The sequence below is a fragment of the Diorhabda sublineata genome, chromosome 2 (assembly GCF_026230105.1).
Source record: "Diorhabda sublineata isolate icDioSubl1.1 chromosome 2, icDioSubl1.1, whole genome shotgun sequence".
Lineage (NCBI taxonomy): Eukaryota > Metazoa > Arthropoda > Insecta > Coleoptera > Chrysomelidae > Diorhabda > Diorhabda sublineata.
The window spans coordinates 9,411,401-9,427,443 of record NC_079475.1 but is presented as its reverse complement, the minus strand read 5'-3'; the positions used below and the strand labels follow the sequence as shown (position 1 = coordinate 9,427,443).

The 16,043-nt window shown below is 31.2% G+C and overlaps 1 protein-coding gene across 1 annotated transcript in view; it reads left to right on the top strand.

The window, feature by feature from the left end:
* Positions 1-15,791, top strand: part of LOC130440591 (hemicentin-1) — a 304,911-nt gene extending 289,120 nt beyond the window's left edge. The window contains exons 11-13 of the mRNA XM_056773852.1: positions 1,286-1,546; positions 2,544-2,692; positions 5,430-15,791. Coding sequence (XP_056629830.1) covers positions 1,286-1,546; positions 2,544-2,692; positions 5,430-5,612 — 593 coding nt within the window. The 3' untranslated portion in view covers positions 5,613-15,791. The remainder of the gene's footprint in view (positions 1-1,285; positions 1,547-2,543; positions 2,693-5,429) is intronic.
* Positions 15,792-16,043: the final 252 nt, after the last annotated feature.

The following is a 16,043-nucleotide window of genomic DNA, read 5'->3' as shown; positions in this document are numbered from 1 at the left end:
GTGCATAATTTTGTAGTTATTATATATAAACATGAATTTTTTTATAGAAAGCAATCACTGTAAATTAGAACAAACATCGTCACAATTCAACTGTCAAACCTGGAAATATTTGCTACCTTCAAGCAGAATAAAGTTGGTGTTGTTAGAAAGGATTTCCAGCCGTTGGTCAATATTCAAGTTTACACGTTTAATAAACGTGCTGCTTAAAAAAATTACGTTTCCATAGAGCTCTAATATAAATATTTCAATGGAAATTTAACTGGAAAAGAAGTATGTTTTATTGGAATTTCCAAATCACCCTGAACGAAATCCCTTTATCAATCTTCTTCCAATTCCTACTGTACTTTTTTTACCTCAATTATTTTCGATTACGCTCAACCCTTCGAAAGCTCATAATGAAACATTTCTGCGCGCTTCACGGCACATTCCATTATCACTTGAAATTCTTACCCCATTGTTATCCTGAGTCGTGGAATATTCAAAATCCAATGGTTTTATTAATGACCCATTTTAAGCCTTTCTGCGTTACTCTCAGTCAGCCCTCATGATCGTACTGTTATTAAATTAGTTTTTATGTCGTCTCGTCCCGTCGCGTTGTGATAGATTCGAACCTAAAGATGCTTGCCGAATTATAATTTTTATCTCTTTGTTGAAGAGAATTAGTCCAGAGTCATTTATTATGAAAAACTCCTTCCGATGAATGACTAAATGCTTTTTAAATTCAATGTCACCTATCGTGAAAGTTGGAATGTTAAGTGATATTGAAAGACTCTCTAAATGAAAAGTATGAAGGACAGACATGAAACCAAAACCTAAATGGATATTATACTATTTTCCATAGATATGAAATGATTCTAAACCATATCTAATGATTATCTTCATGAGTTAACTCTATAAGTTGGCGACAAAGTTATTATGGTTTCGTAGTATAAAATAAAACATTTTTTTAACAAAACATAGTCTTTAATCAATCTTCCATTTTGCTCAATGACCTTTCTTTCAGCTTCACGATTCCTCACTAATAAAATTTCTGGTCTTTATCAGTAAAAACCTGAACCAGATGCGATTCAAGGTCATCGTTATTTGTGAAAGTTTGACCATTCAAAGAATTCTGTAAACCTCGGAATAAATGATGATCAGATAGTATTAGATCAAGGCTGTATGGGGGATTTGGTATAACTTAACTATAACCCAGCCAAGCTCCAATAATATACAATGACTCGTGAATTCAAATAAAAAATTCTGATAATTTTTTTACCTAAAAAATATGAATTTATGTCTGTAGCACACGATGGAGAAATACCGATATCTCCAATAGTAGGAATTCTAATAGGAGCGACTCTCACTATGATAATCGTTATATTGATCATCATTGTGAGAATTAGAAGATCCCAAAATCCTTCAAGAGATGGAATTCACGTACAAAAAGTGTCAGTTGGAGTCGCACATCAGCAGAACACGGTATCATCAACTAAACCACTAATTAGCAGTGCCTCTCCAAGAGATTTAGACGAGAGAGATCCAGATGTTATTCCAGCTAAATTTGGTACGTATATTTATACTATTTCTATCGCTTTTTATTTATATACGAGTAGTAGAAAATCTTATTTTGTGCCAAGTAATTATTGTAGTTCTCGTAGTGTCGTCATTTTATACTGCTGGATAAATCTAAGCCACTCACCAATACTTTACGACGAAAATCTCTGGCAATTGAAGCCATCCCACATTCTGGACTTTTTAAAAGGAATGGGATTGATGGATCAGATGTAAACACTGGATTCTATAGTATCGCAGCAAGAAATCAGGATACGATAGATCCTTTGGGTCGCAGTGTATACGAGACCCCAAATACTAAACGACGCCACTGCTTATCGCAGACTGTATGGCAGGAATATTTCGAAGAAATTATGTACATACGCTTTCTGACAGCTTCGGCCGATAGAAATGTATTTATGTTTACGATTCGATGTTTTCAATAGTAAACAGTTGGATGAATTTTAACACACATTCATCAACTCCACGTATACTGACGGTTTGTTAGATGAGTAAACATTGCCGTGGGAATTAATGTAATTAATATTGGAAGGACTATAACCGCATCTTTAATCTTGATAGTTGAGGGTACAAAATTTAAAAAAAAAATTGTAGTTTTTTGAAAACTGTAATGTTTTTATGAGATATTCAAATATCCGGCAAATATTCCTCGTAATCGCATAGTACTAAAGTTTGTCCTTCAGGGATGAATTCGTGAAAATATTGTAGTTTACAAATAATATAAAAGTCATTAATATGTCTTTTCAAATTAATTCAACCAACTATTGATTTTTTTACAAAAACTAGGGTGTGATAGAAACCACAAAATTAACCTTTTATTCCTTGTTGATGGACATTATACCATATTATTATAATATATTTTCCCTTCTTTATAATATATTATCATCGATGTAAGCAACCCTCCGCTGTCTTATATTCACTTCATATTTCAAGGAAAATAACCTTTCTCAGCCCGAATGTATATTAAAATCTATTTTTTTATCTGACAGGATCACCTGAGGGAGAAAGTGACAGACAAGTGGGATCCTTAAACGGTGCTCAAGTTCCACCGGCAACCAGAAATATCTCAAAAGTACAGAACTACGCTCAGTCTAATGTTCCTTCTCCTCAGTGGATTAGTCCAGTGATCAATGAACAGGTAAATGTATTTTTTCAGGTTTCACTTATTAAAAAATCATTAAGCTAACCAGAGTATGAATTATTTATATAATTTGCCAGAATGGAATGGGTAAAAACTAGTGTTACAACATAATTAGGATAAATATATATGTATAAGGTAATTCATCACAAATTACACACATCTATTTAAGGCTCTATTAATTCCAGAACATTTTGTCAAATTATATGTTCTGTTGATGAGATAAACAATTACAGATCGATATTATCATAATATAAATAAAATGTAAAATATTGTTTGTTTCAAAAATAATACAAAACTAGAAATAAGATGAAATTATATTCACGCGTCTATAAGGGGTCATCCATAAATTACATAATACGAATTTCATTATTTTTTGCTCGTTTATGTCACATATTTTGTAAATTTCATTTGGAAATTATTGAACGAAAATAGCGGTTCCATAATCAGTATTATTTCCATTTGAATCATTTTTTAATAGAATCAACATCAAATAAAACAATTAACAAAACAAAACATATTAACAGAATTATATTAATTAAAGATATAAACTTAAAATCTTGAGTCTATGAACTTTGAATCTATTCCATTAAATTATATATAACTGACATAGCAGCCACTTCGTTCTCGTTTGGGTTGTTGATGTCAGGAACATTAATTGTGTCGACATCTTTTTTATCTAATCATACAGCATTATCGTCATCATCCAACAAATAATTTTTCTAGCAGCAATTCTTTGAGGACAAAACATTATGATAGATAAAATTCTTGTTCCATCTTATGTAATTGCTTGTGTTGATTATTGGATTTTGTATGATGCAAAATATAGTTTACAATGAAGATTACCTAGATCACTATTCTTGTTCATTTCAAAGTTTGTTTCGTAAGCTAAAATCACAAAATAGTGGTTGATAAATCAATAAATTGGTGTCTTATATTTACACAGATATAGTTGTTTTTAAGGTTTTCGTAAAGTAATAGTTTAAACTTCGTGTTTTAACATTTAGACTATAATAGATTTTGAAATGTGACGTCATGAAATGTAGGACGACTCTCAATCCCTTGTCACACAATGTCACACTCCGTCGTCCTCTTCCCACCCCATTAACATGTGACGTAATTTATGGATGGCACCCTTATGGTTAAAAAAACAAAATAATGAAATGAAATCATATTTAGTTAGCTTCTTTAATTTATTTAAGACTAGTTGACAATATCTACTTTAAATTATTTTGTCCTTCTACACTCTAAATTAAGAATCTATCTGAACTGATAGTTGGAATTGTTTGAAGTCTGTCCAATTTGTGTTATATCCTTCACTGGGGCCATTCTAAAACTTCAACGTTTCTCAATCATGTATAGTCTTTTTTTTAAATACGTGAATAATAAAATGATAAAGCATTATCAATCCCTAGGCGTATCAAATATTTTTTAAGTTATACTTCGACTATAATCGTATGAAACATTGGTTATGTAGGTATAAGGGTTCAAACTTTGTTTTTGAACAACCAGTATAAGTAGAGATACTCCTCACAAATCAAAATCAGATGATGAACTGTTAAAACCAATATTCACAATGAGTGGTTTGATCATTTTATCACAGTTTTTAGGCTTCACATTACGAAAATTATTTTTTCTTGAATCTTCTTCTCTTATCTGTGCCCTACCAGTTCAATCGGATTCAATTTGAAATCATATGGTGAATACGCTGTTTAAACCACCACTACACCACAATTACACTGTATAACTTGCGTTTCTATAAATAAGTTCACCTTCGGTTTCTGAAGATAATAACTTGATTTTCGAAACGCTCGTCAGGCAGTGTTATCGTGAGTGTTGATGTAAACAGTATGAATATCGCGAACGGTTTCAGAAATTCTAACTTTGGTGGAGATCAAATCACTGAAATTCCAAGATTCTCTTTAATTTCATCAATTCGATATTTTTTTATATCTGTTTATGAATGAAACACAAAGAATACAGTTCTCACAGAACTACAAAATAGCATTTATGTCACTGGAACGAGTAAGTACATTCAATACTGAATAAACTACCATAAACAAAATCGTTTAAACTGCCAATGTGAACTGTTCTGTCTGCGCCCTTTTCTGTTGGTGAATTGGAAAATTATTTCAAAAAGCCTATCTTTGACTTGTATCAGTTTTATCTGGCGCTGGTCCAGGTTCTGAGCTCTGAAATCCATGACTTCCACGTGCCTTGTCCTGGTTGCCAAATTTATAAGATGGTAATCTTATATAAATGTGATATTTGACATATTATCACAATATATCCAACCATGGAGAAACATGAAATATTCCATTCGCGAAAATTTACTTCAAAATTATTCTTCTTCTTCCTGCTGTGTATAGGCATCATTGTCTGTTTTTCTTCACGTCATTGCCTCTGCTCAGTCACCTGGGAGGTTGCCACTCCATCTTTTGCCAAGTCTTCCAATGCTTCTTTGTCCTGCTGGTGATTTGTCCCTTGATATTTTCACAATTCGTTCTTCCGTCACGCGGTCAATGTGCTCATTACATTTTATCTTTCTATCCAGTACCCAGTCATTGATATTATCTATTCCGCATGTTCGTCTTATGTTTTCACTCCTTTCTCTATCCAGTAGTGGTCTTCCCGCTATTCTTCGAACTATTTTCAATAATTTTCAAAATTATTGTTCGATACTAAATTCTAGCATTATAAAAACAAATTCATCAATAACAATTTATATATTTTCCAGTACCACCAATACAAAAATCCAGTTGCTATGGTGAGTGGAACTTTTCCAAGAGAATCTAGGCCAAAAGATCTTCGATTGGGAAATGGAAGTTCAACAGTCCACGGCGTTACGGACTTGGAACTAAATGGAATCGCTATAAAAGAAAGACTGATGGCAAATCGACTACCAGAAAGTTGTGTCTAAATGTTACAATATTTTTATTTGACAAGTAGTATTTTGCAAATGCTGGTTGGCTTACCGTCCACGACTAGACGTATATATAAATATGGATATTTTTGATAATAAAAATAGATTATTCAATGAGAAATTATTAGCAAAGCCTTTTCTCAAACTGTTGGGGTTTCAATCCTCCTTGTTGTTCTATTTTCAAAATGTCTGCTCCAGATACTGAGCAACCTTTGGTGGTAATTTTCCAATGGTTATCCACCAGCATTTACTTACAGCTCGATACTCAATTTCTTCATTTTCCTACATTTTTATTGACTGTCAATTAGAACTATACTTTCAGAGGAAACTTGTCTAAATGGATATAAAATAATTCTAATATTGAAATACAATATAACTTTTATCTTCGAATATATGTTTTATTATTTAGTGATTATAAAAAAATATCATCAAATCCAGTGGAAACATCTCTAAAAGCACAAAATCTAATAATTTGTCCATTGAGATAACTTGAAAATATGGACAAATTAGACACCAAACAGGAAGTAGATTAAAAGTAATTAAATCTTTAATTGGTTTAAAGTTTCACCTCATCTTCTTAAGTTACAAAAGTTTAGTGCATTCACAACTTTTTTCCTAAAAGTTTCCGAATGTTTTTTATCATACTACTCCTTAGTTCTCAAACTCTTGCAATCAAGTGAAACACTACTTAAAATGCTAGTAACGAACTTTTACTTGGAAAACTAAAAAGAAAGAACTTTGTTTTGAATGCATTGTCATTATAGTCCACATAGGAGCTTTATTTTTTATTTATGTAAGTAGTTCTCAATTTCGATTCCTTACAGTTATTTCAATTCATTCAACAACAAAATATTTGTCGATGAATCGTCCGATTTCGATTTTCAATATTGAATGATCACGAGATCCACATTAATCATAATTCAAATTAAATCTCTCATATTATTTTCACAGGTTCCATCAATCGTATCCTATTTTTCTTCATAATACGTAACACAGCTTCCATCAAATCACAATGGAAATATGATAAATCAGTACATTGTTTAAATGCAGTGATTACTACTGTCTATTAGATTTAACTGGAATCAATTATTCTGCCTTGGACATTGTCATATCAAATTTCATATTATTATAAAGTTATATATGAATTAAAGCTTCTTCCTCGATAGTCGATAGATATTCAATCAATAACCTAATATGATACATCATTCATTGCCTGCCTGTTTAACATTTCTTCTAACTAATCTTCAAAATAGTGATGATGATAGTCAACTGTTTTGACTCAGAGAGTAAGAAGCAATCATCGATTCTGATTTTAGAATAGAACGTTTGCATCCTCCAAAAGAATGTCTTAATCTAATGGAATCCATAACAATCAGTTGCTATTCCTTTTGTTATAAGACCATCATTCTACGATATTATTTCTTTCTTCCTCTTTTACATTTTACACTTGGATTATCTCCATCTTCTTTAGAAGTCTTCATGCCCTTTCCAGCGTGATATTACTGGGAGTTCAGTTTTCATTCTTCTTTTATCCATTACTTTATAGCCTAGTTTGTCGGGGTCTTCATTTCGTTATTTTCTTCTACTTTTACTCTATTTTTTTGTTCATTACTTTAGTTTCATTTCCATATATTAACGTGGGTACAATTATTGAGTTGTAGACTTTTGTTTTTGCGTCTTCTATTATTCCTTTTTTCCGAAAATTAGGTTATTAAGTGCATTTGGGCTGTTCTCACTCTCTATATCTATATTTTCTTCTATTAAAATTAATTCTTTATTCTTGTATTACCAAATCTTCTCTTCTCTTTCGGATTTTCTACTATCCTTTCGCAATTCTTGACATTTACTTCCATTCTATAATCTTCTATTGTCTACTTTTCCTTCCATTAAATCGTCTGCATATACTAATCAGTCTATTTTCACCGTTTCTAGGTTTTTGTATCCAATTATCGTCTTCAAATCATAGTTCTCCTCTTCCATTTTTTTTATCATCCTATTCATGATAAGTATTGATAGAAGATGACCAAGATTATCTCATTGTTCCATTCCAATCTCCATCTTAAGTTCCGTCGATCTTCTTTTCCATTTTAACTTTCCGTTTTTATATATTCCTTCCTATTTCTCTATAAATCTAGTCATATGCCACTTTTAAACCAATGAATGTCATATTTCTTCTCGTTATATTTATATGTTATCTATTGTTTATTTCCCTTTTCTATATGTATTTAGCTCGTCCTCCATTTTCCTTATCTTTGATTCGATTAATCTCGTGTATGTTTTTAAGCCAATTGGAAGTGTTTTGACGAGTTTTGTTTAGTATTTGAGTGTCAGAACGCATTCAGTAGAGCTTGGAAACTCGTCAAAAATTTGTCTCATGCGAGTTACTTCTATTAACGATGGTAACATCAAAAAAATTGATGAAATGGTGTTCGAAAGAGTTTCTCTTATGGATCATATTTTGGGTATAGAGTGTGTCATAAAAAAAACCTCAATATTTCGCAAAAACAGCGTCGTATGGAGGCCATCAAAGAGATACTTGAAAACGTATTTGAGGACCTCACATTTATCAAACTATCAAACGAATATATGGCGACATCGAGACTGCCCTAGAAACTCAAAATGAGCCGAAACCAAAAAGAAAACATGTCGGTTGAGAATTGGAGTGATACACATCGTTTTCACGGAATGTGTGTTCCACAATCAATTCGTTCGAGAGGTTCAAAGATATTTTATATTATTTTAGTTCCTGAAATTCCACAATTATTTTTTTTTTGAAGAAAAAAATACTATCGAACAATTATCAGAAATATCCATATTGTACACTGAATTTGTATAGACATGCGAATTTTTAGACTGAAATTGTTGAAATATGTATATAATTGATTAAAAATAGTGTATGCTTAATCTACTGGAAAAGCTGTAATTTTTTCCAGGACAATCTCTAACCGTTAATGTGAAGATTAATGTTTGTTTCAACTATAATAATTCACAAAATATACCGAACAACTCACCCTATGTGATGACAGAATATAGTTTATATTCTCATGTGCTACAAAAAAACATATCTGAATACTTTATCAACGATCCATATCGTTTTTTATATAATTTTTGAAACTATTCACGAAATAAAAGGAAAAACAATATTTCGTAATACACTGCTCAACAATTGATACAGATCAAAGTAAATTTATGGTCAATTCAAATATACAAACATGGGCCTTGTGCCCAATTATAAAGAAATTTTTTCCTGCCTGTATCCTACTTTGATTGTTATTATTACCTTTAGCGGAAAGTTTGGAAATTTAAAATTAAACTCAGCTGATATTTAAAGCTCCAGGTCCGGTTATTTTGATAAGATATATCTTCAGAACTCGTTTACATGCATTAAGTCACGGCTGGAATCATTTTGTGATGAATGGTAGGACCTCTCAAATTCACGGTGGTTGGCAAAAACGCACCATATCTCAAACTAAAGACTATTACTGCAAGGAGGAATCCAATCTAATATGTTTGTTGCATCGATTTGGGATTGCGTAGTTCACATCTGCATTTATTCTAAATTCTGTACGTATTAGAATTCAGTCTTCACGGGACAGCTAATTATGTATCGAAATATATTTTCCGAATACTTTCCCAAGCAAATTTCATCAATTGTAGAAATATGGCTCTACAATTTACTGAAACAAAGTTTATGCTTAGTTAAAGATCAAAAACTTATACCATATTGTTGTTCATTGTTATTGAAACTAGTACATATCTAATTGCTAAAAATAACTCACATAATAATGAAAATATATTTTTTTTCTCAATTGCCGTGCTGGAAAAAGTACCGAGCATCAAAATTTTGAAAGTAAACCACAAAAATGAATTGTCATGCTAACATAAATTTACAACGCAATCCTAGGACTCAGATACTCGGCAAAATCATCTTGATGAACCAGGCACAGATTCAATCAACGTGTCATTTTACCATCCAATAAGCCTGCTACAAAAATGTCCAAATTTCTTAAAAAACTATTCCTACATAGAAAAACTCTCCACAAGAATGGATCCCTTGACATCAATTTTAAAACCGACATAAACAAAACCGGATATTAATCTGCTGTTTTCCATAATATCGGACAGACTTTTGACAGACTGTGGCAGTACAAAATTGAAAGACCTCTCTCCCCAAACTACTATCCACTTCTAAGATCCTACATAGCCAACAGAATCTTCCAAACCAAAGTTGACAAACAAAAGCTGCAACTTATTCCTATTGCAGCAAAGGTAATGTACTAGATCAGCTTCTTTTCGTACTATTAAGATCTATCTAAGCAAAATGAAAGAATGAAAGGAAATGGAAGCAAATCAACTTAATGAAACAATCACATTAGGTAAGGGTACGTTTTTTGCATTCACGCACAATTAGAAATACTACAAACAGATAGTAGTAAATACTCAGGAATCCACCTAGACAAAAACTGGATACATCATATCAAAAGAAAAAGAGAAAAAAGTAGGTTAATATGTAGAAAATTCAAAGCCTCACTTAAAACAGAGCAAAGTCTGTCCTAAACTATGTGGACTCGTGGAATTAATCTGTAGGGATTTGTCAACTAGTACATGCTTCACGGTATATATCAAACCACACAATTCACGTAGATATGAGAGTGCTCACAGTACAAAATGATATCATCATAGAAACCCATCCAAATTCACTGCTAGAGAAATTGTTGAGACCAAAAAAACTGGGAAAATTGGTCAATAGAACTAGTATGAGGTATTGGAGGTAACATCACTGGATATAAAGCTCATCAAGACATTAAAGGTTGTAAATTATTTAACACTGGTGATCAAATCAACTCAAAGAATGTATCTGCATCTGCAACTTCCGGAATATAACATAAAATTCTAATAAATGATTCGATATTTATAATTCTTGGTCTCAAAAAAACAAATTGCATTGACAAAACTTGATATTTGCCAACAAATTGATCAAAGATTATGAAAAACTACGGTCTCAGTTCACTTAATTCTATGCCAAAAGCCTCCTAAACTAAGACGACTACTCTCAGTCAACGCGAGGACACTTTCCATTGAAGCAACTCGTATTTTTGGCTAAGCCTTGATTCACTAGCAGTGAAATTGCTATTACCTCTGAGGATTAAAAGAAAAGATTAGAAAACAAGAAACGAAGATTTTGAGTGCATAAAATTTCATGGCAGTATAAAAATTTTTAAACATATTTTTGAAAAGTATCTTCTAGTACACATTATAACCATTTATGTTTATTGCTTCATGGAAAATGTAATTTTAAATTTTACTTCTCGACAGACACAATTTCTCTTCTACGGGTTTGAGTCCTCTCAACGTATATTGGATACGATGAATATATGCGAAAGTGCTGCGCAAAAGATAAAACGAAATTGCTTATTCTATGACACCAGAATAACACATATTTTGGCCCAATTATTCGGACGAATGTGATATTTGACATTTCAGAGCTGGTTTTTGAATATCGGTACGATTCCTATCCATATCACTTCAGAATCAACATTTGCTACTATCAAAATAATCGTGCTTAACTAACAAATTCTAAATATAAAAAACATATTTGTTAATAAAAAACGGTTGCCATGCGTAGTTGAATCTATCAATTATCTCAAATGTAATTTGTAAATAAATATTGTATTATAGATGTATATACATATATAGATAACTGTAATGTAAATAAAATCTTTGTGCAGATCTGTATTAACATATATTCCATGAATTTGGATGTTAATGTGTATCGGGAAGGTAAAATTAAGTGAAATTGTTATTTTTTATTGACTTAGATGTCTGCACTTGTTGTATGTATGCTGTTTCGATCCTCAATAACGATTCTTATAATAAATTCAACAAAATAATAAACAGTTGTTGATTTTTCTGAATTAGAATTTTTGATGATAGAACATCATAATTTGGAATATACAGGATGTTTCAAAAAAAGGTGATCCCGTCTCTAAGATAGATACAAACCGTATTCAAGATAAAAGGTTTTGGGAGTTAGATATGAGGTCATCATAGTGCCGTTGAATTATTTCAATTCTTGAGGTGAATTCACCTCTGTAGCATAAACTATTTCTTTAAGATACAACCAAACTGGGTAATTCAAAGGATTAAAATCGCATTATTGAGGTCAATGAATCGGAGCTTCTGCACCTCTACAAATCCATCGATTCCGAAAATGGTTAATCAACCAATTACTACACCTTCTATCAAAATGCGTTGGAGCTCCATCGTGCATCCAAAACATCTTCGCTCATTAAGTTGAGTTATGTCTTCTAATATCTTGAATAAGTGATTGCTTGAAATTTAAAGTTCCAAGTATAATGTGATAACCTATTAATTTGTAACCAAATTTCAAAAGAGTGCTGGTAATATGAAAATTGGGATTGAGAACTAACCTTTCTTGTAATGTTTTACAAAAATCCACTGTAACTGGTAGATATCATCTGACAAGAGCTCTTGGAATTATCTGTAATAATAAGGATCTAGCTGTTGCTCTTCAAGTATCCTCCAAGTACTTGAAGATGACGTATTTCTTGTCACACTTATCACGCTAATTGTTGGATTTTGATCAACTAAATTTGAAATTATATTTTCTTTATTAATGGTTCTTGTTCTACCAGAATTTATTTGTTTAAGTCTTACCTTCCCAGTTTTTCGATAACGTTGTTTATTGGCTCTGAATGTATTTTCACTTGGTAAGTTTCTTCGAAGGAAATTTTTCTGAATAATGCTTAACAGTTGCACTAGTTTCCCAAACACTTCCAAAGGGTAATAAACCCGGTACCGCAATAAATGATCATCGAATTGTTATTTGTTTCATACTAAGTCCTTCAATAGCTCAATACCCACACTTATTTAATTTTGATAACCTATACTGATTAGATTTTTGTGAAACATTACAAGTAACGAAAGACCTCAGTCCCAATTTTTTTAAATGTATCCATTTTATCGATGGGGTCTCATAAACGCGACAAAAATTTTCCAATTCACATAATATTTAATAATAATTAATAACTGTATTAAAATTTTATACCAGCTTCGGTTATTACTTCATAATTTTCAAATCAAAATATTCCGAAAACGGTACATCAAGTTTTATCAGGTGTACTTTCTTAGTATATTGGATGTATCAGCTTCCAAAATATATTCGCATAAAATATGTATATATATACACATGAATTTTTTACTCAGCAAATCCCAAATATTTTTCATTTTTCTATCTACCTAGAGACCTTTTTTTGAAACACCCTGTAGAATATAATTGCAGAAAATTATTAATAATAATAGTGAAGGCACATTGTGAGCTACAAACTAGACATTTCTCTATTTTTGGACTTGGTTATACCAATTGGACTTTTTTACTTGTGTTTATATTGTAGCTTAATTATTTTTTTGTCCAATATTTTTTCAAATGACTATTTAAAGGTAAATTGATGCCATCTGCATCGTATTTATCAAAATTGCCTTACAACAAAAATTACGATCCTACACTAGTTTGAAAAAAAAACAATCCTACCTTGAAAAATTCATATTCAGAACTCAAATAGAGGACTGCTTCAAAAAACATATAAAATAACTAAATTATGAACTTTCGGTAATTTTTTTTTTCACTCCTACATATTTCTAACATTGTTTATGCTTCCTTTTCTTATCAGAGAAGGTCTAAGTTATAGTTTTTCACAAACAAAACATTCATAATATTTAAAAATAATCTTATCATCCTCATAATTACCAATTCAAATATATCACGTGTAAAATTGAAAATAAGCAAATAAAACCCTTTTGTATATTTATATATCGAAAATTATTTAGAAACGAAAACTTTTTGAATATTGAGTAATTATTGATATGAATATTACTTTCCATAGTCACAGATTTCACTGCTTGGTTACCCATTTCTTTAGTGATGAGTGAGAAAACTGATCTTGTTTGTTATCCACTAAAATGTAATTAAAAGTTTCTCTGCTCAGTATTAAATTTATATTTTTTCAAGTTACTTATCATTAGTGGACGACAGAACTTATATTTAAACATATTTTCGAAATTATACATTAGAATATTATGAATTTCTAATAAATTATTACCTATGTCCATACAGTGTGTTTGACGGAATAAAAAATTCTACACTATCATCTGAAGACAAGCAGCTGATAGGACTTTTCAAAAACTATGATCGGCTTAGCCCCATCATGTTCTGAATGTTCGGAAATTAGCGTTTTAAATCTCGTTCTGGGTTATAATTCACATTATAAGTGATCTACCTGATCTACCTGACTCATATTTCTATATATGTATGAAATAATGTGTAGAAATTTCAAGTGAGATAAGACGCGTGATCCCTACAGCCTCCTATTCCTATGGTATTGAGCCTGGCACTGAGTTTAGTGATTAAGGAAAAGACTAAGCGAACCGTATGAAACTTAGCCGGCATTAAATTCCTTGGAAAGAAGCGACTACCTCCTAAACTAATATTAGAGGATGATTTATATGAAATAATCATTGGACTTTTCCTATTAGATGGTATGCAAAGTAAATTTAATACTTTTGTCGAGGGAATGGACATCAAAAGCGCTTCTAGTATATCAGAATTCATTGATCATTTTCAATGTATCTTTGGACAAAAGTTGACCACCATCATGACTATTTGTAGTTTCTTCACAGCTGATTTAAACAATTGACTTTAAGTTTCGCTGGATTTTATGGTAGTCCAAGTAAAACTTCTTCTAATAAAGAGTTTTTAATTCCTAATTAATACTTTTTCAAAGTAGTTATTTCCAATTTGTAACTGTCCATTCTGATCTCGAATTTTCGAGAAGTGCATGTATTTAGTTTTATTCAAATTCATGTGTAGCCCAAACCGCTTGCTGACTTTTCTTACGATTTCTGTAATTGTTTGAAAATCTCAGCTATTAAGACAGTGTCTTCAGCAAATTTCATGTTATTAACTGGGACTACACTGCTAGGGCTTCCTGGATAATTACTTCGGAATATGTATTAAAAAGTATTGGTGATAATATGCAACCCTGTCTTATTCCACGTGTTTTATGTATTCCTTCAGTTATTTTTTCCTCTATATCCTCTATATCTTGGTTATCTTGTTATTATAAACTGTTTCAATTATTTTGAAAGAAACAACAAATGATGTTTATCTAATACTATGAGTTGTTTCTCTTTGTAGAAATGTAAACTTGTTATTACCGATAAACACTCATAAACTCATTAGTATACATATTTTTACAATGTATTATTCAGAAATTATTTCGAAACATTTACTTTATATATAAATGTTCATTATATTGTCTTTCCATTTAAATATTACATAGAAGTATGAATCGTTATTGAAGATCAAAGTAGTTCATTCGAAATCCAAAATTAGTGGTTTATAATAATTATTGTGATATTTTCCGTAGGCTAACCCTGTTTAGCGTTATTAGATATCAATAAATGTATATTATCCCTCTACTAGTTTCATTTCGAAATATACAAGTACCTTCTTCGAGGTAGGATCGTTCTTAAGCACCATCTACATATAATAATAAACTAAAAAGATCCCTACCCTGCGATTGAAACATTTATCAAAGAAATTAACATTTATAAGATGTATATAATCGCAAAATAGTACAGATGGTATGTAATAAACATGAAGCAATTAAAGAGAAAGACGAAGACACAAATGATATATATTATGAAGAGTTGGAAGTGCTAATAGATACTATACTAAACACAGAAATTGTAATTGTAAACGCAAAAGTTGGCCAAAAGGAAATGTACAAAAAGATAGCAAGAAGAGAAAACAATCACGATGAGTCAAATAATATTAGACTGAGATTGATAGATTTGACAATCGAAAGAAATATAAACACCATAATTACGGACTTTTAAAGAAAAAACATGTATACAACAAGGCACTTGAATGATCAAGCAGATATTCGGATCACTTTCTGGTAGGTGTCAAAATTAGGATAAAAAAAATTGAGAAAACAATAAAAAACAAAGATTAAACAAATTCCATACGTGAGCATTTTGAAGAGGGTGATTATTGAACGAAAGCATACGATAGACATAGAAGAATACAGCCGAGAAGAAAGCCACATACAAACATTTGAAATAAATCGAACAAGCAGTAACAATCGCCACGAAAAAAAATAAGACTGAATAAATCACAGGAATATAACATAAAATGAAACTAAGACCAATTAAAAATTATAGAGAAAAATTTGAAACGAAAAAAACTTCTACAACGATGTTAAAGACAAAAGAAAACAAACAGAGAGTACTGCTAGGTAATAGAAATAATTGAGTCAACGGAAATCCTATCATGATATGCTGCACAGATGCCTCCAAATCCTCAATAGAATCGGAGGCAACAACCGAATAGTCTTTCCAGAGGTT